Source organism: Salmo trutta, chromosome 4, assembly GCF_901001165.1.
Source record: "Salmo trutta chromosome 4, fSalTru1.1, whole genome shotgun sequence".
Lineage (NCBI taxonomy): Eukaryota > Metazoa > Chordata > Actinopteri > Salmoniformes > Salmonidae > Salmo > Salmo trutta.
This window is the reverse complement of record NC_042960.1, coordinates 39,897,706-39,923,399: the sequence shown is the minus strand read 5'-3', so window position 1 is coordinate 39,923,399 and position 25,694 is coordinate 39,897,706. Positions and strand designations below refer to the sequence as shown.

The window sequence follows — 25,694 nt, the reverse complement described above, 5'->3', positions numbered from 1 at the left end:
CTCTCCATTTGGTGAGGGTCCATGCTATTTGGGATCCTTGGGACATCTCTACCCAATTGAAGTCGAAATGTACAATGGTTATGATTAGGTAAGGTTTATGATTAGGGTTAGGATAGGGATTAAGGTTAGGTTTAGGGTAGGGACGGCCAAAGGATAGCGCTAACCGTTTGGTGGGTGTGGCGGGGTGTGGCTTGAAGCAATGAGTGACGTATTCAAAGGCAGCTGCCATGCTTATAGCGTTCTCCCACTCCTCACGTTTTTTTTCAACCGATCGTTCAGAACAACACAGTTTACGTTTAATTGAACGTTCCACACTGTTTTTTCGTAGGCCTGCTGAGCACCGTGCACAGAAGCACAAGGACATGATCGCCGCTGTCCTAAAAAACACCCATCGACGTCCTGTATAGAACCTAGGCTTTCGGACGGACATCACTAGGACTAAGGTACATTTTGTTATTGTATTAATATATGATTGGTTGTAACGGTCCATGTTGTTTACGATATGCATTTCGTTACATTATCTGTGACTGTATTTGGGTTTTACTGTAAATTAGCTCACACATTGTTGCGGGTAAGCGATACAGATAACTTTCGCCTGTGTATAGCCCATGTAACCCAAGCCTTCTGCATTGCTGGCACCGCTACTGAACGGTGTTAATATTGAGTTTTAGCATACGCCACATATCTCAATTCGTTTTTTTACATACACACACATCTTAGGTTTTATTATTTTGTTTAAAGGCTAGAAATAGGAAAAGTCGTGGCGATTTCTCGAGTTTGGATAATGATATCACATATACCCCACCTCCTCCCTCTCTTCTCAATCGGAAAATAATAGAAAATGAGTTGTAAAATATTCTTCTCCACCCCATGGCTTCACAGGCCATATGAATAACTGGTTAGCAGTAGCCTATGAGGGCCTATTTATGTAAGGCGAGAATTTACACCATAGATTAGCCTTATACTGTATAGCCGAATTTACTAATGGCTTTGAGTTTGTCTATCCTGTCTAGAGGGGATGGTTTTTGGGGAAAGTTTTGTGACCTATTATGTGGTTTGAAGTTGAACAAGGAGAAAATTCGGCTCTAAGGTCAGCCAATAGGCTCAGCAGTTTGCATTATGCAGTTTAGTAGTAGTAGTAGTAGTAGTAGTAGTACTAGTAGTAGCCTATACGAGTTGGGATTTTCATTGTACAAGTTATTGTTAAAAGATGTCTGGCGTTATTGTGTTTTTGTTAACATTTTAAGACCTATTGTCACAAGTTAATCCCCTGATTCTCTCAAAGTGACCCTGGAGTCTAATATTTTCTGCAGTGTTTTTCCATTTTCCATATGAATAACTAATGAACCCATCTTGGACAGGATGTGTTATCCTGGGGACTGGGTGTGAACTATCCAGACATGCATGTCTCCCAAATGGCACCCTATATATTGTAAAAAAAAAAAAAAATCTTCACCAGGGCACAATAGGGCTCTGGTCAAAAGTAGTTCTATATATAAGGTATTCGGTTCCATTTTGAAAGCAATCATAGTCTGTTTTGGGCAGTCCCAGTGACTTCAGTGTGTGTTAGAGATCTGCAGTTTCCTGTCAGGAAGAGCCAGACATAGGATAAGACCCGGGCTGCCTGGACAGCCAGGCCAGCTCACTGTGGTGACAAGGCAAACAACTCATCTAGGCAAGGGAGGAACCATTTTCTAAAAATGGTCTAAAACCCCGCCCGTAGTTAAATTAAACGCTCATACAGTTATTTTCTTTGATAGAGTATACTGTTTGGTACAGTTGGCTACAGTTGCATTAATTAACCACCCATTGAGACTTCATATAGAGTTGAAGTTATGAGTAATGTAGACACTTCAGGTTCAATAGGTGAATGTTTGCGTCTTCCATCCTTCTTGCCGAGGTACATTCAATATTTCCATGAGACTCGGGAACTCCTCAAAGAAACAATGTTGTCATGGACAGTTAGAGATGTTAGTAGTACTGTATAGTCTCCACAGTGAAATGATGAGAATCTGCGGACTTTCAGACAAAGTTGTATGCTGACCGACCCAGGTTAAAGATGGTTTGTTACTGGCACGGTCTAATTTAAGATTAAATCAAATTGTGTCTGTCACATGTGCTGAATACAAGAGGTGTAGACTTACTGTGAAATGCTTACTTACAAGGCCAATGTTTAATTTTTTTTCAAGTAAGAAAACATTTGCTAAATAAAAATACAATTAACTAAAGTAAGAAAAAACGTAACACACTAAAATAACAATAACGTGACTATATACAGAGGGTACCGAGTCATTGTGCAGGGGTACAGGTTAGTTGAGGTAAATTTAGGAAATATGTACCTGTAGGTAAAGTTAAAGTGACTGCATAGATGATTAACAGCGAGTAGCAGCAGCGTAAAAAAGGGGGTCAGTCCAAATAGTCCGCGTAGCCATTTGATTAACTGTTTAGCAGTCTAATGGCCTGTGGGTAGAATCTGTTAAGGAGCCTTTTGGACCTAGACTTGTCGCTCCGGTACCACATGCCGTATGGTAGCAGAGAGAACAGTCTATGACTTGGGTGGCTGGAGTCTTTGAAAATTATTTGAGCCTTGCTCTGACACCGCCTGGTGTAGAGGTCCTGGATGGCAGGAAGCTTGGCCCCCGTGACGTAAAACAGTGCAGCTGTGTTATTGTAAGTACTAAAATATTTAGCTGTAGCTCCCTTGAGACATGTTTTGATAGAGGTTGTTTAGTGCTGACGACTGTATACACATTAAGTGACTCCATACAAACATTTGTATAGAAAAGAATAATTGAGAAATAATTAATAAAAGTTGGCATATTTATGACATTTCGGTCTTACCCATGCCTCCTTTAAGACTCCATAATGTTTCATATGTAGGTGCTACAAAGCAAAAATGTGTGTTATATGAAGAGCTCTATTCTCATGTCATCTGACCATTGATAAATGGCATTGGCACTTGGATTGGAACCAGTGCTATGGTCAGATGACATGAAAATAGAGCTCTTTGGCCATGCATACGAGTGGTAGGTTTGGCGTTGGAAAACAGAAGCATATGCAGAAAAGTACCTCAAACCTGTGGTGGGTCTTTGATGTTATGGGGCTATTTTGCTTCCACTGATCCTGGGGCCCTTGTTAAGGTCAACGGCATAATGAACTTTACCAAGTACGTGGACATTTTAGCCAAAAGCCTGGTTGCACCTGCAAAGGGACTGACAATATGCCGAAAATGAACCTTCCAGCAAGAAAATAACTCAAAATCCGTAAAGAAATGGTTAATTGACCACAATCTACATTTTGCATTGGTCATCTCAGTCTCTGGACTTGAACCCCATTGAAAACCTGTGGTTTGAATTGAAGAGTTCAGTCAATAAGAGCACATTTTAGGAAAAAGGCTGTGTCATTATCGTCTCAAGAGGATGGTGCTATAGAGTAATGAAAACAGCGGTGGCCATAATTTTGACCTTTATCTTTTTATTAATTGTTAAACAAAGTATCTTTCTCTGAGCAATTGTATTAGTATAAAATAATATAATTTCCCAATTTTTTCTTTATACAATAGCTTTGTATTTGTATTGTTTTATAGTCTTTTTTTACTAATCTTTATCAAGGGTGCCAATAATTATGGACCTGACTGTATGTTAACCATCTCATTGTATTTAGGGTAAAAATTGGTAAAAAAAAAAAAAGACAATCACAAAATTCCTTTACATTGCTGGCTTTTTGCAAATCCAATCAGTTTTCCACATTAGTTCAACATCATTACATTGCATTCTATTGTTGAAAGGACATTGATTCAACCAGTTTGTGCCCAGTTTGTTGCCAGTTAGCAATGAGCAATTGGGAGGCTGGCGTCCCTCCAAAGTGGTCGCGTGACATGCCACAGGTTTTTTGACCGTCGCCTCACTCACGGGCCACCCGCATCACCCCTGTTGAGAAACAAAACCGCAACTAGTCACTGAAGAGCACTTTTTGCCAGTCCTGTCTGGTACAGCGACTGTGGGTTTGTGCCCATAGGCGGCGTTGTTGCTGGTGATGTTTGGTGAGGACCTGCCTTACAACAGGCCTACAAGCCCTCAGTCCTGCCTCTGTCAGCCTATTGCGGACAGTCTGAGCACTGATGGCGGGATTGTGCATTCCTGGTGTAACTCGGGCAGTTGTTGTTGCCATCCTGTACCTGTCCCGCAGGTGTGATGTCCGGATTTACTGATCCTGTGCAGGTGTTGTTACACGTGGTTTGCCACTGCGAGGACAATCAGCTGTCCGTCCTGTAGCGCTGTCTTAGGTGTCTCACAGTACGGACATTGCAATTTATTGCCCTGGCCACATCTGCGGTCCTCATGCCTCCATGCAGCATGCTTAAGGCATGCTCACTCAGATGAGCAGGGACCCTGGGCATTTTTCTTTTGGTGTTTTTCAGAGTCAGTAGAAATGCCTTTTAGTGTCCTAAGTTTTCATAACTGTGACCTTAATTGCCTACCGTCTGTAAGCTGTTAGTGTCTTAACGACCATTCCACGGGTGCATGTTCATTAATTGTTTATGGTTCATTGAACAAGCATGGGAAACTGTTTAAACCCTTTACAATGAAGTTATTTGGATTTTTACAAATTATCTTTGAAAGACAGGGTCCTGAAAAGGGATGTTTCTTTTTTTGCTGAGTTTATTTACATATAATGCCTTATGTTATAATTCTGAGCGGAGGAATTTAGAAAATGCTGCTGTCACGTCAGATTACTATGGTCGCGACAACAATGTCAAAGTTCAATGTCTCTTGCTTCTTCCCGGGAAAAAGCAATGGCTATATACAATTCTGAGCACACTTGCAAGTCTCTCCTAGAGCTCGGTGTCCTGGTTCAGCCTGGTCTCCATTGGCCTGTTGTTGATAGGCTAACAAGGTATTCATGTTATCCATCTCAAGCGTCCGATACCACACGGACCTACAGTACCAGTCAAAAGTTTCGACACACCTACTCATTCAAGGGTTTTTCTTTATTTGTACTATTTTCTACATTGTATAATAATAGTGAAGACATCAACACTATGAAATAACACATATGGAATGATGTAGTAACCCCAAAAAGTGTTAAACAAATCAAAATATATTTTAGATTCTTCAAAGTAGCCTTGACAGCCTTGACTGTTGTCTTGACAGCTTTGCACACTCTTGGCATTCTCTCCACCAGCTTCATGAGGAATGCTTTTCCAACAGTCTTGAAGGAGTTCCCACATATGCTGAGCACTTGCTGGCTGCTTTTCCTTCACCCTGCAGTCCAACTCATCCCAAACCATCTTAATTGGGTTGAGGTTGGTTGATTGTAGATGCCAGGTCATCTGATGCAGCACTCCATCACTCTCCTTGGTCAAATAGCCCTTACACAGCCTGGAGGTGTGTTTTGGGTCATTGTCCTGTTGAAAAACAAATGATATTCCCGCGCAAACAAGATGGGATGGCGTATCGCTGCAGAATGCTGTGGTAGCCATGCTGGTTAAAAGTGCCTTGAATTCTAATTAAATCACCGACAGTGTCACCAGCAAAGCACCCCCCCACCATCACACCTCCTCCTTCATGCTTCACGGTGGGATCCACACGTGGAGATAATCCGTTCATCTACTCTGCGTCACAGTCACGGCAGTTGGAACCGAAAATCTCACATTTGGATTCATCAGACCAAAGGACAGATTTCCATCGGTCTAATGTCCATTGCTTGTGTTTCTTGGCCCAAGCAAGTCTCTTATTATTGGGTTTCTTTGCAGCAATTCGAGGTCATGAAGGCCTGAATCATGCAGTCTCCTCTGAACAGTTGATTTTGAGATTAGTCTGTTACTTGAACTCTGAAGCATTTATTTGTGCTGCAATTTCTGAGGCTGCTAACTCTAATGAACTTATCCTCTGCAGCTGTTCTGGCCATAATATGGACTTGGTCTTTTACCAAATAGGGTTATCTTCTGTATATCACCCCTCGTCACAACACAACTGATTGGCTCAAACATATTAAGGAAATAAATTCCACAAATTAACAAGGCACACCTGTTAATTGAAATGCATTCCAGGTGTCTGCCTCATGAAGGTGGTTGAGAGAATGCCAAGAGTGTGCAAAGCTGTCATCAACGCAAAGGGTGGCTACTTTGAAGATTTTCAAATATAAAATATATTTTGATTTTATTTAGCTTTTTTACATTTATTTTTTGGGTTACTACATGATTTCATGGTTTTGATGTCTTCCCTGTTATTCTATAATGTAGAAAATAGTAAAAATAAAGAAACCCTTGAGTGTGTGTGTGTGTGTGTGTGTGACAGTTAATCACTGTCACACTCCTGAAAACAATTATACACCAAAAAGAGATGTGCAACTTTTGTTCTCACGTGTTTGCTCACTCCTTAGCACCTTAACTTGCTGGAGTCTTTGGCAGGAAAACAGGGCAGAAATGCAGTCATTCGATTTCTGCCCTGAAAAATAAAACCAAGGTTTAACAGTTACCCTCATGGAAAATTAGTTGACTTTTCAATACAATTACATATTGTTCAAAACTGGACAGATAATCATAGTTTCATTTAGGCTAAGTGAATGTACTACATACCTCATAGATGTCATCCACATGCTGATGTGGTGAAGATGATGCTGTGGGTGTCCAGTGTTCTTTTTGATAGACAGATTACATGAATGAGGTTCTTGTTTCTCTTCTGAAATTCCATCAGTATTTAGCAGGGAATAATGCTTCTCTTTTATTCACTCTTTGCCCCTTGAAGTGGCGTCCGTGTTATAGGGAGACGACTAGTTTTAAGAAGAAAAAAAGGCGTTGTTAGCTAGCATCTAACATTAGCTAGGTAAGTAACTCAGCTAGCATGGTCACAAGCAATGGTAAGCCAGCCAATTTAACACAACAAAACAATTCTAAAGGCTTTGCATTCCAATCTGGTGCATGAACAAATTAGTAAACTAGAAACATTTTCTAATGCTCTGGATGTTAAACAAATAAATTACCGAACAATTATACAGAAAGATAAAACATATAGGTACATCTCCAGCAAGTTTTTACAAAGACAACATGAATCGCTCTCACTGACTCAAAATCCAGGCCAGCGAACATGCCACTAGTATACATTCGGTATTTCAAAACGTTTGGTGGTGATAAATACAAACAATTCAACTGTTCTTTAGTTCCGAAAGCCTACCGTTGCCATTTTTCTAAAGCTACTACAACATTCGAGGGAGTATGATTACTAAATTCCTGTTGATGACATTGGGCTTTCCAGCTTCTTCTTTGAGGGTTTAAGAGGTGCTGCCACCTACTGTAAGTAGTGTGCATTTCTCTTTTGGTAAGGTTGTAGGAGATTACAAACTGGGTGGTTCGCGCACTGAATGCTGATTGGCTGACAGCCGTGGTATATCAGACCCTATACCATGGGTATGACAACACTTATTTTTACTGCTCTAATAATGTTGCTGTTGCGTCGTGAGTAGGAACTGCCCTTAGCCATGGTATATTGGCCGTATGCCACACCTCCTCGTGCGTTAGACTGTAGCAGCCTATGGATATCTAATGCAAGTAACATTTACTTGGCAAAGGACAGTAAAAAGGGAGTAGTTTGAGTTTACCCTCCACGATCTGTGGTCACAGAACAAAAGGCTATGGGTTCCTAAAGTTTAACAATGCAGGCTATTCATTTAAATTTACATTGCAAGTTGCAACATTGACTGTGGCTTCGATTTGAACATAGTTTGAAGCAATCAACAAGTAATGGAATTAAATGTCAAATCAAAGTTTATTTGTCACGTGCGCCGAATACACCTTACAGTGAAATGCTTACTTACAGGCTCTAACCAATAGTGCAAAAAAGGTATTTGGTGAACAATGGGTAAGTAAAGAAATAAAACAGTAAAAAGACAGGCTATATACAGTAGCGAGGCTACATACAGACACCGGTTAGTCAGGCTGATTGAGGTAGTATGTAGATATGGTTAAAGTGACCATGCATATATGATGAACAGAGAGTAGCAGTAGCGTAAAAGAGGGGGTGGTGGGTGGCGGGACACAATGCAGATAGCCCGGTTAGTCAATGTGCGGGAGCACTGGTTGGTCGGCCCAATTGATGTAGCATGTACATGAATGTATAGTTAGTGACTATGCATGTATGATAAACAGAGAGTAGCAGCAGCGTAAAAGAGGGGTTTCGGGGGGGCACACAATGCAAATAGTCCGGGTAGTCATTTGATTACCTGTTCAGGAGTCTTATGGCTTGGGGGTAAAAACTGTTGAGAAGCCTTTTTGTCCTAGACTTGGCACTCCTGTACCGCTTGCCATGCGGTAGTAGAGAGAATAGTCTATGACTGGGGTGGCTGGGGTCTTTGACCATTTTTAGAGCCTTCCTCTGACACTGGAATGTAGATTATGTATTAATGGCCTCAATACAATAGACTTGAATTGGCTTCATGATTACATACTACTTCACCCTTAATGATAGTGATCAATACTGTGTGAAGTGATTTAGCAAGTGGCATCTAACAAAGCAACTGGAACAGTTGCTAGGTACAGTTGTTATTGGCTTTAAATATAGCTTAGTACATAAAACTAATGATAAAAAAAATGTAGGCTATTAATGGCTATAAACTGTAAATGATTAGTTATCACTTTTGTCATCCTTAATTATTTTCAATGCGCTGTCTGTATTTTAAATTGCCAAATCAATTTTAAATCACAATGTAGGTGACGGTTTATAGATCACAACAAAAACAGTTTGTAGCCTCTGACTGGCTGTGGTTAGCTGGAAGGTGGCAGGCCTAATTTGAGAGTCGAGAAATTCCTGGCTATTGTCTTTCGAATTACCTCATGGCTAGATGGTTTGCCTAGGGCGTATAGCTGTCCTCAGAGTGGAGGCTAAACGCCAGAGATTCAAAAGTGGCCTGCCGACGGCTTATAGCGGGCTTCTGAATGGAGGCTACCAGCCGGAGATGCAAATCATGTCTTGAGCGGTAAACTCCACTCGCTCGCTGGCGGTAGGAATTTATAGCCATGGGCATAGTGACAGCGGGAAATGGCAAGCGTGGGAAAAGTTTTTGGTATCTGGGTTACCATTCTGAGTTGTATTGTTTTACATTTGCACAAAAGTGCAGACATAATAGAATCATGCTCATACTGTAAGAACTTTCCAAATACAGTAAATACATTCTCTTGAGAAAACCATTTGACATCCCTTTTGTCTTGTTTTTGAAGAATGTTCCTCTCCCACTGACAAGACCAGATGGATACCCAATAGGTGCTATTTAAGGGGGTAATCTTGTGGTTGTGGATGGCACTCCTCAGAGAACATCAGTTAGTTGTATATGGCATTTCCCGCAGTTAAGCTGAAACTTAGTACACTCTGACGTAATGGGCTTTATACAGTAAATGGTGCATTATACGGTAGGCCTATTTGTGTTTACAGAAGCGTTGCTGTTATATTTCATCATTTAGATAGAATTCAGAGTGATACCTGTAGTAAGCAGATTGCTAAAGCTGACCAGAGGGAGAGCGACGGAAAGACTGAGACGAGCAACATCCGTGTAGATAACCCTTTCCCTGCCTGGCCCTGAGATATCCCAAAGATGTGTCGAACTGCACCAAGTAGGCACCCCATCCCCGCTGGAGCCTAAAGGGCCATAAACTTGCACTTCACACCTCTGTTGCTAGGCCAGGTTGCTAGGGTTGCCATATCAGACCATGGGGTCAGCCAATCACAGGCAGTCATCTGGGGTCGCAGATCCCCAATTCCTGCCTCTTTCATCTTCAGAAAGCAGTGGCAGAGTGAGGAACTCACTGATAACTTCTGCCCTGCACACCAACAGTGGGGCGACAACCAATGGACCTTTCTCTTGAAGCCCTGAACTCTGACAACACGTTAGTGCATCCATGATATAGTAAGTGGACTTCACTGGGTTTGGGTGTATTGAAACCTGCTTGTTTATGTTTAGACCAACCAGTACAGGCTCGGTCATTGCTACTATATGCCTCAAGATGGCCGCGGTGTTATGTAACCTAAGATGGCTGCTCCCGTGCAGGGCTGTGTACAGACATTTTGGGGGGCATGTGCTGAAACAAAAAAAGGGCACGCAAAATGTTTTCTCCCCGCAACCACGGTCAGACTCATTGGGCAATTATTACAAGAGGGTAAAGCAGCACAATCTGAGTAAAGTGTTTAGCAAACTATTTTCAACTAGAATAAATGCTGCACTTATTAACAATGTTAAAGAAATACTGCAGCCTACCATTACTGTATCCTACCCAACTCCATTTGTTACTACCATCATGTTTCCCGGTGGATGACCCCCCCAAAAGGAGTGGTACAAAACATGTGACCCCCCCCACACACAGAGTGAGTCCATGTAACTTATTGTGATTTGTTAAGCCAAGTGTTACTCATGAACTAATGGCTTGCCTTAACAACGGGGCTGAATACCTAAACAATTACAATATTTTAGTTATGAAATTGTATTGATCAACAACAAATCTTACACTTTTATTTTGTGTAGATTGTTGAGAAAATACATTTGAATCTCACCTTGTAACAATATGTGAAGAAATCCAAGGGGTCTGAGTACTTTTGCAAGGCACCCTTTATCGCTAGCTGATATTGGCTGCTAACATGAATGTATGTCAGCTCCAAATGCAGGTGTGAAACTCAGTTTATTTATGTAGCCTATCTTGTGTTTTGAAAATGCATCACCATTTATGGCTGTAATGACAGGCTATATTTGCACAGCGATTGTGTGTGCATGTTCGTGTGTGCGCACACTAGCATGTGCATGCACAATTGCTGTGCAAATGTAGCCTGTCATTACCAATGTAGCCTGTCATTACCAATGTAGCCTATCATTTGTCTTAAGAAATCACAATACGTTACATGGACGCACTCTGTGACATGCTTTATGAATGACTAACCCTTCTGCTGTCCCCAATACATACATCTCTTAGGTCCCTCAGTCAAGTATTGAACAATTTCATTGATTTTACTGAGTTACAGTTCATATGAGGAAATCGCTCAATTTAAATAAATTAATTAGGCCCTAATCTCTGGATTTCACATGACTGGGAATACAGAGCTCAAATTCTTTAAAATGACTGAAGGTGACTTGTGGTAGAGAAATTAACATTACATTTTCTGGCAACAGCTTTGGTGGACATTCCTGCAGTCAGCATGCCAATTTCTTGCTCCCTCAACTTGGCACATTTGTGGCATTGTGTGACACAACTGCATATTTTAGTGGCCTTTTACTGTCCACAGCACAAGGTGCACCTGTGTAATGATCATGCTGTTTAATCAGCCTCTTGATATGCCACACCTGTCAGGTGGATGGATTATCTTGGCAAAGGAGAAATGCTCACTAACAAAGAATGTAAATAAATATGTGACATTTTTGAATCTTTTTGTGCATGTTAAAAATGTCTGGGATCTTTTATATCAGCTCATGAAACATGGGACCAACACTACATGTTGTGTTTTATATTTTTGTTCAGTGTACAAAGACCAGGGAGCTTTTTGAAAACCTAATAAAGAAGGGCAGTGATTGGTAGATGGGTAACAATAACAAATCAGACATTGAATATCTCTAAGTATGGTCACGTATAATAATTATGCTGTGGATTATGTATTAAACAACCCAGACACACCAAAGATAGTTGTCCTTCTGAACTGAGCTGCAGGACAGGAAGGAAACTGCTCAGGAATGTTACTATGAGGTCACTGATTTTAAAATGACTACAGAGTTTATTGGCTGTAAAGGGAGAACTGAGGATGGCTCAACAACATTGTGGTGATTCCGCAATAATGACCTAAATGACAGAGTGAAAAGAATACAAATATACATACAAATATTTCAGAACATGCATTTTGGGGGCAAATCCAACAGATCTTTGAGTAACTGCCTCCTTATTTTAAAGCATGGTGGATGCTGCATCATGGTAAGGGTATGCTTTGACATTTGCAAATACTGGAGTTTTTCAGGATAAAAATAAATGATAGCGCTAAGCACAGGCAAAATCTTGGAGGAAAGCCTGCTTCAGTCTGCTTTACACCAGAGACTGGGAGAGGAATTCACCTTTCAGCAGAACAATAACCTACAACACAAGGTCAGATCTACACGGGAGTTGCTTACCAAGAAGACAGTGTATGTTCCTGAGTAGCTAAGTTAAAATTGACTTAAGTCTGCTTGAAAATATATGCAAGACTTAAATGTCTGTCTAGCCATGTTCCAACATCTTGAAGAATTTTCAAAAGAATAATGGACAATACAGATTTGCAAAGCTCTTATAGTCTTACCCAAGAAGACCCACAACTGTAATCAATGCCCAAGGTGTTTCTAACATGTATTCAGTCAGGAGGCTGAATACTTATGCAATTACTATTTTAAAGATGAACTATGCAGAAATTGCTTTGCCATTTCCTGGCTGCTGAAATTCTAATAGTTTGCCTAATTTATAGTGTTGAGAATCATTGTACCATCTAAACGGCCTTGAAATATATTTTCCATAACCAAAAATATCTTATTTTCAGCTGTTTGAATCTGGTGTTCAAAACCGAATGTAAAAAAAACGCAAAGATGATACTTAAAAACGGGAAGTATAGAAATGGGGCACATAGAACAGATCTACTGCTTCTTAGAGATGCTTTCAATGAGACTGCCATGTCTTTAAAACACATTTTTTTTATGAATTTGGTCTGGTTGCTGAAACAGTTACATATTGCAACTAAAATTGTTATTAATCTTAAAAAAATATATATCTCCCACTTTGACGTTAGAGTATTTTGTGTAGATTATTGACAAAAATACCATTACATTTTTATCCTGCTTTGTAACACAATAACATATGAAGTAATCTGAGTACTTGGAGTCCAGAACAAGCAAAATCATACGGCCTACTTGTAGTGGAGGGTGCAGGATCGGATGGAAAGCATGTTCTGTCTGCACCGCACCATCACTTTTTGGAGGGCAGCCTGCCTGCAGAGCGCTCGTTGCCAGCCGCGTAGCCCTGTTCTTCCTCACAAATATCGTAACATATTCTGGTGAAGTTATTACGTTTTCATCCCGTAATATTGAAGGCAGTGCGATGTTACAGCTGCTTAACTTTAAACATATATCGCCAATAGGAACCCAAACTAGGCCGATCTGAAATATGAAAATGGTAGCCTATTGTTCTGGCAAAGATGAGTCAGTAGTAGATGCTAAACTTTATTTTGTATGGATGATAAATGTTGGCCTACTCTGTTATTGCCAGGCAAAACTGGAGGGGGAAAAAAGTTATTTTTGGTCAGTAATCTGGATAGTAATCTGGTCCGCCTTTGCTTGCCAATGCTGATTGGTCATTGGTTAACAATCAAGACGTGCAAGTATTTGGTTCTGAAGTATAGATGAGAATTTAACGACTACTTGCGGGCAGTGAGTTCAGAATGACAAATGTATACAAAAAAAAAATATTTTGGGGGAAATTGTACTCCCAGGGTACTTTGCAGAGCACATGCCCCTTCCATTCTACAAAGGTAGTACCTGATCTGTGCCTGTTCCCATGGCTTTGTTATTGTATACTGTGTGCAGTGATAGCCCTTTTGGTCACTGTACATTGCCCTGCTGGCCGTCACTGTTAGCCTTGCAAATTATAGCTTCCCTGTATGCCTTGTATTGTGCCTAGCCTACAAAACCCTGGTCTAGCCTAGCGTGCTAGCCCACTGCTGTGTTTATATTGAGTGCTATGTTTAGCCTATTCTACATACTCTCTATCACTTCTACTAGTCCCCTCTTGCTATGTTGGTGTGTCTTAAAGCGGCAATATGTAAGATTTTGGGCGACCTGACCAAATTCACATAGAAATTTGAGTTATAGATATGCCATTCTCATTGAAAGCAGTCTAAGAAGATGTAGCTAAAATTTGAATAGTTCTATGTGAGTTATTTCTGTTCTTAAGTTTCGTTTTTGCGTCTTTTACTTTCGGTTTTGTACATTAGCATCAAACAGCTGAAAATACTTTATTTTTGGTTATGGAAAATAAAAGATCACTGCGGTTTAGACACTACTTGCTTTTCTCACACAAACTGAAATTAGGCTATTGGAATTTTAGCAACCAGTAAGTGGGGGAGGGATTTCTGCATAGTGCATCTTTAAGTGTTTGCAATAAAGAGTTTCTGTACTTTCTTCTCTTATTAGTCATTACCACACCTAACAGAGGTGCCAGGACGATTGTACCTATATTTAACTGGCACATCTTTCAGAGACCACCACCAGTTGGTGGTGCTCTTTTTCAATCCGGGATAGTAAAGTCATTGTAGACATGATAGGCATATGTTTATAAGGCCTTGATGATGCTAAAGCATTGCTTCATTAAATTCTCTCGTGGCCAGATCTCCATAAACATAATTGGTACTGTGGGATAACAAGCAGCAGTAACTCCGGTGTTGGGTTTTTTGTCACTGGTTATTTGGAAAAATAACGATTTTACAGGCGTTAGCTTCTTTCAAATTTCGGGAGGGTACATTCGGCCATTAACTTGCAAATAGAGAGGGTGGAGCTGCTCGTGCAGGTTCCACTCCTCGTTCTAGCGTCTCTTCATCTCTGCTCTCACGTATGGATCCAGAACTTAATCAAGCAGCTGACCAATCATGTGAGACTTATGTCTGGGTTAACTGAGATTACTCCATATATTATGCTGCTTTAGGCTGATTCAGTTATCCATCCTAACAGGCAGATTGTTTTGTCTATGCCAGCCACAAAATTGATCTGAACCAACTGCCAAAAGTGAGGCTTTCCTCTGTGTATTGGTACATCAAACCAGTGAGTTTTTTTGTTGTGCATTCAAATCTTTAACCGTATCACAAAGGGAATTATACACCATTAGTTACAATAGTTATTTTGTCATGTTTGACAGCATGATAGGAAGCAGAGTTGAAATCCATCAAACCCCACACCGAAAGGAAACTTTGATTCACAGTTCCAGTGAAAGGTCTGTTGTGTGGTCCTAATTGAATGTAAAACAAACATGGCCATATTGGGGCCTGCTGTATTTTGGCAGGGCTGGTTTGTTTGACAAACAATAGACAGACTGGTTGTACGGAAGGCAATGCTTAACGTCAACTTCGTTCCTAGTGTCTTCTTGTGAAGGATTTCCCCCTGCATTGTCAACTAGTCTGGAAGCTGGCCATATTGATCCTATATGGTGGTGATACTCCAGGAATGTCACAAGGGGATTTAAATGGAGGCTTAAGGGCACAATTCTTTATTTGTTTTTCAACCAAAAGGCAGCCCTGCCACTTGCTCTAAAGCTAAGGGATGGGGATGGAGAAATGTGACCACTCTTAAATTCATAAAGGCAGTTATGTTTGTAATAACTGGCACATATAAGGACTAAACATATTTTGAAGCTATACATTGTTTACAAACAATCCCTACATTTCATCTCTGTCCCAGCAGGAGCCATGATTCCTGTGACGGAGTTCCGACAGTTTTCGGAACAGCAGCCACAGTTCCGGGTTCTGAAGCCCTGGTGGGACGTGTTCACAGACTACCTCTCTGTGGTCATGCTAATGATCGGAGTGTTCGGATGCACCCTACAGGTCAGTAGCATCCAACAGCTTCAAAAGCTCTTCCATAAAAAGCCTGACTATCTATGGACAAACAATTGTTCCTAAGAGGTGCATACATGTTCTAAACATTTTAGAGCATAAACCTATACCGAGGGCAAAACTGAGTAAGTTTTACTATTGTAGTTAAGTCTGCCTTGTGTTCTGTGTACAGAACAGCCATATTTTATTTTATATTTTGTTTCTTTAAAACTATAATACCAGTCAAGTTTGGACACACCTACTCATTCAAAGGGTTTTTATTTGTACCATTTTCTACATTGTAGAATAATAGTGAAGACATCAAAACTATGAAATAACACATGGAATCATGTAGTAACCGAAAAAGTGTAAACAAATGAAAATACATTTTCTATTTGAGATATTTTAAAGTAGCCACCCTTTGCCTTGACAGCCTTGCACATGCTTGGCATTCTCTCAACCAGCTTCACCTGGAATGCTTTTCCAGCAGTCTTCAAAGAGTTACCACATGCTGAGCAACTGTTGGCTGCTTTTCTTTTACTCTGCGGTCCAACTGATCCCAAACCATCTGAATTGGGTTGAGGTCGGGTGATTGTACATGCTAGGTCATCTGCCAGGTTCTAGTTGCCAAACGTCAGCCTCAACCTTAAGGACTTGGAGAAGATCTGCAAAGAGGAGTGGGACAAAATCCCTCCTGAGATGTGTGCAAACCTGGTGGCCAACTACAAGAAACGTCTGACCTCTGTGATTGCCAACAAGGGTTTTGCCACCAAGTACCAAGTCATGTTTTGCAGAGGGGTCAAATACTTATTTCCCTCATTAAATTGCAAGTCATTTTATAACATTTTTGACATGCGTTTCTCTGGATTTTTTGTTTTTATTCTGTCTCTCACTGTTCAAATAAACCTACCATTAAAATTATAGACTGATCATTTCATTGTCAGTGGGCAAACTTACAAAATCAGCAGGGGATCAAATACATTTTTGGCTGCTTTTCCTTCACACTCCTTTCCTTCACTCTCACTGTAACAGATATGGAATCATATTTTAACCCAAAAAGTGTTAAACAAATCAAAATATATTTTAGATTCTTCAAAGTAGGAACCCTTTGTCTTGATGTCAGCTTTGTACACTCTTGGCATTCTCTCATCCAGCTTCATGAGGAATGCTTTTCCAACAGTCTTGAAGGAGTTCCCACATATGCTGAGCACTGGTTGGCTGCTTTTCCTTCACTCTCCTTGACTCTCTTCTCCTGTTGATAAACAAATGATACGCCATCACATCTGGTTTGGACTATCGCTGCAGAATGCTATGGAGGCCATGCTGGTTAAGTGTGCTTTGAATTCTAAATAAATCACTGACAATGTCACCAGGAAAGCACCATCATATCTCCTCCTTCATGGTGGGAACCTCGCATGCGTAGATCATCCGTTCACCTACTCTAAGTCTCACAAAGTCATGGTGGTTGGAACCAAAAATCACATTTGGATTCATCAGACCAAAGGACAGATTTCCACTGGTCTCATGTCCATTGCTCATGTTTCTTGGCCCAAGCAAGTCTTCTTATTGGTGTCCTTTAGTAGTGCTTTTTTTGCAGCAATTCGACCATGAAGTCCTTAACAGTTGATGTTGTCTGTTACTTAAACTCTGAATTTATTTGGGCTGCAATCTGAGGTGCAGTTAATTGATGATTTCTGAGGCTGGTAACTCTAATGAACTTATCCTCTGCAGCAGAGGTAACTGGGTCTTCCTTTCCTGTGGTGGTCCTCATGAGAGCCAGTTTCATCATAGCGCTTGATGGTTTTTGCGACTGAACTTGAAGAAACATTTAAAGTTCTAGACATTTTCCGAATTGACTGACCTTCATGTCTTAAAGTAATGAAGGACTGTCATTTCTCTTTTCTTATTTGAGCTTTTCTTGCCATAATATGGACTTGGTCTTTACAAAATAAAGCTATTTTCTGTATACCACGCCTACCTTGTCACAACACAACTGATTGGCTCAAACGCATTAAGAAGGTAAGAAATTCCACAAATGAACTTTTAACAAGGCACACCTGTTAAAAAATTGAAATGCATTCCAGGTGACTACCTCATGAAGCTCATTGAGAGAATGCCAAGAGTGCAAAGCTGTCATGAAGGCAAAGGGTGGCTACTTTGACGAATCTTACATTTTAAAACATATTTTGATGTAACTTTTTTTGGTTAATACATGATTCCATATGTGTTTTCATAGTTTTGAGGCCTACTATTATTCTACAATGTAGAAAATAGTAAAACATTAAGAAAAACCCTGGAATGACTGTCAACTTTTGACTGGTACTATATACACTACCATTCAAAAGTTTGCGGTCACTTAGAAATGTTCTTGTTTTTTTCCCCCCATCCATTAAAATAACATCATTGATCAGAAATACAGTGTAGATATTGTTAATGTTGAAAATTACTATTGTAGCTGGAAATGTCTGACTTAAAAATAAAAAATGGAATATCTATGTTGGCGTACAGAGGCTGAGAAATTAAGGCTATTCCGTGCAAGAAACTGAAGATCTCTTACAACGCTGTGTACTACTCCCTTCACAGAACAGAGCAAACTGGCTCTAACCAGAATAGAAAGAGGAGTGGGAGGCCCCGGGGCACAACTGAGCAAAGGGACAAGTACATTAGTGTCTACAGTCGTGGCCAAAAGTTTTGAGAATGACACAAATATACATTTTCAGTCTGCTGCCTCAGTTTGTATGATGGCAATTTGATATACTCCAGAATGTTATGAGTGATCTTATGAATTGCAATTAATTGCAAAGTCCCTCTTTGCCATGCAAATTAACTGAATCCCCCAAAAAACATTTCCACATCATTTCAGCCCTGCCACAAAAGGACCAGCTGACAGCATGTCAGTGATTCTCTCGTTAACACAGGTGTGAGTGTTGACGAGGACAAGGCTGGAGATCACTCTGTCATGCTGATTGAGTTCGAATAACAGACTGTAAGCTTCAAAAGGAGGGTGGTGCTTGGAATCATTGTTCTTCCTCTGTCAACCATGGTTACCTGCAAGGAAACACGTGCCGTCATCATTGCTTTGCACAAAAGCGCTTCACAGGCAAGGATATTGCTGCCAGTAAGATTGCACCTAAATCAACCATTTATCGGATCATAAAGAACTTCAAGGAGAGCGGTTCAATTGATGTGAAGAAGGCTTCAAGGCGCCCAAGAAAGTCCAGCAAGCGCCAGGACCGTCTCCTAAAGTTGATTCAGCTGCTTGTCCGGAGAAGACAAGGTGAGCGCTACCATCAGTCCTGTGTCATGCCAACAGTAAAGCATTCTGAGACCATTCGTGTGGGGTTGCTTCTCAGCCAAGGGAGTGGGCTCACTCACATTTTTGCCTAAGAACACAGCCATGAATAAAGAATGGTACCAACACATCCTCCGAGAGCAACTTCTCCCAACCATCCAGGAACAGTTTGGTGATGAACAATGCCTTTTCCAGCATGGAGCACCTTGCCATAAGGAAAAAGTGACAACTAAGTGGGTCGGCGAACAAAACATCGATATTTTGGGTCCATGGCCAGGAGGATCCCCAGACCTTAATCCCATTGAGAACTTGTGGTCAATCCTCAAGAGGCGGGTGGACAAACAAAAACCCACAAATTCTGACGAACTCCAAGCATTGATTATGCAAGAATGGGCTGCCATCAGTCAGGATGTGGCCCAGAAGTTAATTGACAGCATGCCAGGGCGGATTGCAGAGGTCTTGAATAAAAAGGGTCAACACTGCAAATATTGACTCTCTGCATCAACGTCATGTAATTGTCAATAAAAGCCTTTGACACTTATGAAATGCTTATAATTATACTTCAGTATTCCATAGTAACACCTGACAAAAATATCTAAAGACACAGAAGCAGCAGACTTTGTGGAAATTAATATTTGTGTCATTCGCAAAACTTTTGGCCACGACTGTAATTTGAGAAACGCATCTTGCAAGTCCTCAATTAGCAGCTTCATTAAATAGTACCCACAAAACACCAGTCTTAATGTCAACAGTGAAGAGTTGACTCTGGGATGCTGGCCTTCTAGACAGAGTTGCAAAGAAAAAGCAATGTCTGACTGGCCAATAAAAATGAAAGATTTAATATGGGCAAAAGAACACAGACTGGACAGAGGAACTCTGCCTAGAAGGCCAGCATCTCGGAGTCGCCTCTTCTCTGACGTTGAGACTGGTATTTTGCGGGTACTATTTAATGAAGCTGCCAATTGAGGACTTGTGATGCGTCTGTTTCTCAAACTAGACACTCTACTGTACTTGTCCCTTTGCTCAGTTGTGCCCCGGGGCCTCCCACTCCTCTTTCTATTCTGGTTAGAGCCAGTTTGCTCTGTTCTGTGAAGGGAGTAGTACACAGCGTTGCACGAGATCTTCAGTTTTCTGGCAATTTCTCACATGGAATAGTTAATTCATTTCTTAATTTCTCAGAACAAGAACAGACGGACAAGTTTCAGAAGAAAGTTATTTGTTTCTGGTCATTTTGAGCCTGTAATCAAACCCACAAATGCTGATGCTCCAGATACTCAACTAGTCTAAAGAAGGCCAGTTTTTTTGCTTCTTTAATCCGAACAACAGTTTTCAGCTGTGCTAACATAATTGCCAAATGGTTTTCTAATGATCAATTACCCTTTTTAAAATGATAAACTTGGATTAGCTAACACAACGTGCCATTGGAACACAGGAGGGATGGTTGCTGATAATGGGCCTCTGTACACCTATGTAGATATTCCATAAAATATCCGCTTTTTCCAGCTACAATAGTCATTTACAACATTAAGTGTCTACACTGTATTTCTGATCAATTTGTTGCCCTGCCCTCTTGTTGCCCTGCCCTGCCCTCTTCACAACTGTCTTGGTGTGTTTGGACCATGATAGTTTGTTGGTGATGTGGACACCAAGGAACTTGAAACTCTCGATCCACTCCACTACAGCCCTGTCGATTTTATATGGGGGGCCTGTTCGGCCCCCTTGACACGAGCGTTATTTCCCTTAGTAGTCCTTAATCATTTGCAAGCCCTGCTGCATCTGACAAGCGCCAGAGCCGGTGTAGTAGGATTCAATCTTAGTCCTGTATTGACGCTTTGCCTATGATGGTTCATCTGAGGGCATCGTGGGATTTCTTATAAGCGTCCGCTCCTTGAAAGCGGCAGCTTTATTCCGGTGCAGATGTTGCCTGTAATCCTTGGCTTTTGGTTGGGATTTGTACACACGGTCATTGATGCACTAGCTAGCCTAAATAAAGTGATGTAGCTGGAGTAACTTGGGAAGCTTGCCAGGCTAACGTTAACTAGATAGCTAACTTGCCACTGTGAAGATACAGACAAATGTAATGGTCAAGAACAGATATTAGCTAATTACAACAAACCTCTTAGCTAGTTAATGTATCTGTAGCTAGCTAAAGCATCACTGTTTACCTGGCCCACTAACCCTCCTATTTTTGTGTCGGTGTGACCTCTGGTGCTCCACTGCAGCTTGACGCGTATTTAGTCCATTGAATGCTGACAGACTTTGCAGAAAAGTCTGCATCCTCGTACAGTTCAGCAGACTCCCTGTCCCTGGCTGTTATTCTGGTCACCAAGTGTTTACTCCTCAGCTCCTAATATTTCTCCCCTCAGACAGCTGTCATTCATTCACGGAGCTGTCTCCATCCTGCACTTCTCACTCACACAGGGGAGGTGCTACAGTGGGGAGAGTTGGCTACACCTCTGGCTACATTTTTCGGTGATTGAAATACATCAGTGAAAACCTTTCAGCTTGCAGCTTATTTTTACCTTTAGAATCCTATGCATTCTATTCGGAGTTCCGCGACTTTTCATCAGAATTCTGCTTGCGCAGATTCCATGCGGGTCTACAAATAAGCAACTAAGTCTAAACTGAAATATTTCAATGTCATAAAATACAAATTACATGACCCTTCCCCGGACTTGTTCTAAAAATACTTAACCCTCCCCCTGACTGAAATTGCAAAGCATGACCCTCCCATTTTCCTCCAGGTAACCATTCTGTAAATTTCAATCTCTCCCTTAGCAGGTTTGACTTTGCATATCTCCTGTTCTGCCCTGTACTGCTGCAGCACAACCCCAAGAGAATTTTCTCTGGCCCATAAACCACATGGTATTTAGGTTAAGTCACTAGTCTGGATCATAGCAAGACAAGTACATCTTTACGAAGCTGAAGAAGGAAAAATGATCATTTTCTTTTTGTTTGGATCCATGATTTATCTATGATTTCAATAAAGAAAAATACTTGTAATGTTGTAAGTACTATATGAATAGTAAAACAAATATTGTTTTAAAAGGTGCAATAGCGGGTTAAAGCATAACAAATCATTTGGTGGTACAGTATTGCATTAGGGAGTCAGTCTCCCTCTTCAGTCTGCGGTAGTTAAAACTTTAACTGGTTATTTCCTTTCTGAGTCACATCTCTACCAGGGAAGTCAGTGTAGGAAATGAGACAGATATTCCCCTCTTTCTATTATCACTGTAACAGACTAGTTTCGATCTTGAGTGCTTTCTTGCTTATATGTTCTTTGTTTTATTTCAGGTGATGCAGGACAAAATCATCTGCCTTCCCCAGAGAATGTCCATGCCGAACCAAACAATACTCTTACCAAATAAAACCGAGCTGGTCTCACCCGCTGTGCCACAGGACGTGCACGAGATGATGGGCCTGAAAACCAACCTGGACCTCCAGCAGTACAGCTTCATCAACCAGATGTGCTACGAGAAGGCTCTGCACTGGTACGCCAAGTACTTCCCTTACCTGGTCCTCATACACACCCTGATCTTCATGGTGTGTAGCAACTTCTGGTTCAAGTTCCCAGGCTCCAGCTCTAAAATAGAGCATTTCATCTCCATCTTGGGAAAGTGCTTTGACTCCCCCTGGACTACCAGAGCTCTGTCTGAAGTGTCTGGAGAGAACCCAGAGGAGAAGGTATTGTTGGTATATGTGTGTGTACCTGCCTGAAATATTTTTTGGGTCCAGGACTAAGCTCAATCTTCGCCCGAGAAACCTAACCTATATTGTACTGTATACATTTTAAATATGTCAAATAAAGTGCATTCATTCATTCAAGGATAAGAAGTGCAGTGCCAGCAGAGCGATCCTCAACGTGTCTGTAGAGGGGAACCTAGACAACCTGGAGAAGACCCAGTCCCTCAAATCCATCCCAGAGAAGGTCGTCGTAGACAAGCCCACAGCTAGTGCCCTGGAAAAGAAAGAAGGAGAGCAAGCCAAAGCTCTGTTTGAGAAGGTGAAGAAGTTCCGCCTGCATGTCGAGGAGGGGGACATCCTCTATATTATGTATGTTCGCCAAACTGTTCTCAAAGTGATGAAGTTCCTCCTCATCATCGCATATAACAGTGCGTTAGTCTCTGAGGTGCAGATCACAGTGAAGTGCAATGTGGACATGCAGGACATGACGGGATATAAGCATTTCTCCTGTAATCACACCATGGCCCACCTGTTCTCCAAGCTGTCATACTGTTACCTATGCTTCGTGGCTGTGTATGGATTCACCTGCCTCTACACTTCCTACTGGCTCTTCTACCGCTCGCTGAAGGAGTACTCCTTTGAATACGTACGGCAGGAAACGGGAATCGATGACATCCCAGACGTGAAGAATGACTTTGCCTTCATGCTGCACATGATCGACCAGTATGACCCACTATACTCCAAGAGGTGCGTTGTCTTTGTAATTGTACAAGTAATTTAGCTCTTCATTGCTATTGATAAGTATGCAATGCCTCCAATTGTAAAAGTTTCCTTTTCCCATCTTGGACAATAAAGTCATCTTTGTCTTCTCTCTTTCGCTCTCTCTCATTCGCAGATTTGCAGTGTTCCTATCGGAGGTCAGTGAAAACAAACTAAAACAGCTTAACCTGAACCATGAGTGGACGCCAGAGAAGCTACGTCAGAGACTGCTGACCAACCACAACAACAGACTGGAGCTGCAGCTCTTCATGCTGTCTGGCCTTCCAGACACCATCTTTGAGGTGACAGAGCTCCAGTCCCTGAAGCTGGAGATCATCAACAACGTAACCATCCCAGCCTCCATTGCCCAGCTTGAAGACCTTCAGGAGCTTTCTCTGTATCAGTGTTATTTAAAGATCCACGCCACAGCCACCTCCTTCCTCAAGGAGAAACTCAAGGTATGCTATTCTACCATGTGCTATTCTATAGGATATTTTTTTATTTTTCTATTCCTCCTGGCGTTGTATTGGGTTTTTGTCTCGTACAGTATGTGTATTTTGTCCATATTTGTTATTGACATTAAATGTCTTCCTCTGGGATTAATATGTAGAGTAGTTCTGTATGTAATAAAACCCTTTTGTGGGAAAAACTAATTCTGATTGGCTGGGCCTGGCTCCCCAGTGGGTGGAGACTAATTAAATTGACCTCCCAGGCCCACTCATGGCTGTGCCCTTGCCCAGACATGTGAAATCCATAAATTAGGGCCAATTTACTTAAATTGACTGATTTCCTTCAATGAACTGTAACTAAGTAAAATATTAGACATTTTTGAATTTTATCTTTTTGTTTATCTAAGGTGCTCAGGGTGAAGTTTGACGACAGCAGAGAGCTGCCTAATTGGCTGTACCACCTGCGGAATCTAGAGGAGCTCTACCTTATTGGCTCACTGAGTCCTGACGCTTCTAAAAATGTGGTTCTGGAGTCCCTGAGGGAGCTGAAGAATCTGAAGACCCTGTCACTCAAAAGTAACTTTACAAAGATCCCCCAGTCCATTGTGGATGTGTCCAGCCACCTGCAGAGGCTGTATGTCTACAATGACGGCACTAAACTGGTGATGCTCAATAATCTGAAGAAGATGGTGAACCTGACTGAACTGGAGCTGGTGCACTGTGACCTGGAACGCATCCCACATGCTGTCTTCAGCCTCACCAACCTACAGGTATGATATGCATTACTTTGACTGCCTGTTATCTGAGTGGTCTACAATGTGGTTTTTAAATATGTAAGGAGTTATTCCTTTCAGCTCCTAGTGGAGAAAAGGGCTTCAATGGTGAAATTCCAGCAAACCCTGTTCTGGGTGGTTTTCTTGACCTCAAATATGCAATATGTATTGCCAATTCCTGTAATATTGTGGTGTTATACTTAGAACATTTTATTTTAACTCTACAGGAGTTGGACCTGAAAGAAAACAACCTGCACTCCATCGAGGAGATAGTCAGCTGCCAGCACCTCCGCAAGCTGACGACCCTGAAACTCTGGCACAACAGTATCTGCTACATCCCAGAACACATCAAGAAGCTGGGCAGCCTAGAGCGCCTCTACTTCAGTCACAACAAGATCGAGATCTTGCCCTCGCACTTGTTCTTATGCAACAAGCTTCGTTACCTGGACCTGTCCAACAACGACATCCGGTTTATTCCGCCGGAGATTGGTGTCCTACAGAGTCTTCAGTACTTCTCTGTCACATGCAACAAGATTGAGAACCTCCCAGACGAGCTGTTCTTTTGCAAGAAGCTCACAACCCTCAAGCTGGGCAAGAATACGCTGTCATTGCTCTCACCAAAGATCTCATACCTGGTTCTATTGACACACCTGGAACTGAAGGGCAACCATTTTGAACTCCTGCCTCCAGAGCTTGGGTTCTGCCGGGCATTGAAGCGCGGTGGCCTAATGGTGGAAGACGCTCTGTTTGAAACCTTGCCATCGGAAATCAGAGACAAAATGAAGGCTGAGTGAAATGTCTTACAGTATCTGTGCAAAAGGCCCTGCGATAGACTAGCATCCCGCCCAGGGGGTATACTTCAAGCTGCATTACACTATATAAAAAAAAGTGATAGGACAAGAGCCAATGGGTTATTCTGGCTCGGACAAGCCAACTTACTTGACTGTTCAAAAAGAAAAAGCCAATTTTGTCTGGCAATCCTAGTCAACCAAAAAGCTTGATTTTACTGTTTTACACAACATTGATCAAAATCTAAGCACTGTACCATAAGTTTGTTATAGGGGGCTGATGTGATAATCATGGCTGAATGTTTTTAGTATTATGTTGAAGTCTTACTTCATGACAGAAGGGAACATGGCATTGTGTTGTAATTAAACGGTTCTTAACAATA

The 25,694-nt window shown here is 41.4% G+C and overlaps 1 protein-coding gene across 2 annotated transcripts; it reads left to right on the top strand.

Moving 5' to 3' along the window:
- LOC115192344 (volume-regulated anion channel subunit LRRC8C-like) lies at window positions 1-25,694 on the top strand. 2 transcript variants are annotated; one of them, XM_029750731.1, is made up of 7 exons: window positions 1-443; window positions 15,436-15,578; window positions 22,153-22,542; window positions 22,685-23,289; window positions 23,438-23,759; window positions 24,158-24,520; window positions 24,751-25,694. In XM_029750731.1, the coding sequence occupies exons 2-7, from the start codon at window positions 15,441-15,443 to the stop codon at window positions 25,315-25,317; spliced, it is 2,385 nt and encodes a 794-aa protein (XP_029606591.1). In that variant the 5' UTR covers window positions 1-443; window positions 15,436-15,440; the 3' UTR covers window positions 25,318-25,694. The 2 variants fall into 2 exon arrangements, with proteins under 2 accessions (XP_029606591.1, XP_029606590.1); XM_029750730.1 differs by having other exon boundaries at window positions 15,433-15,578.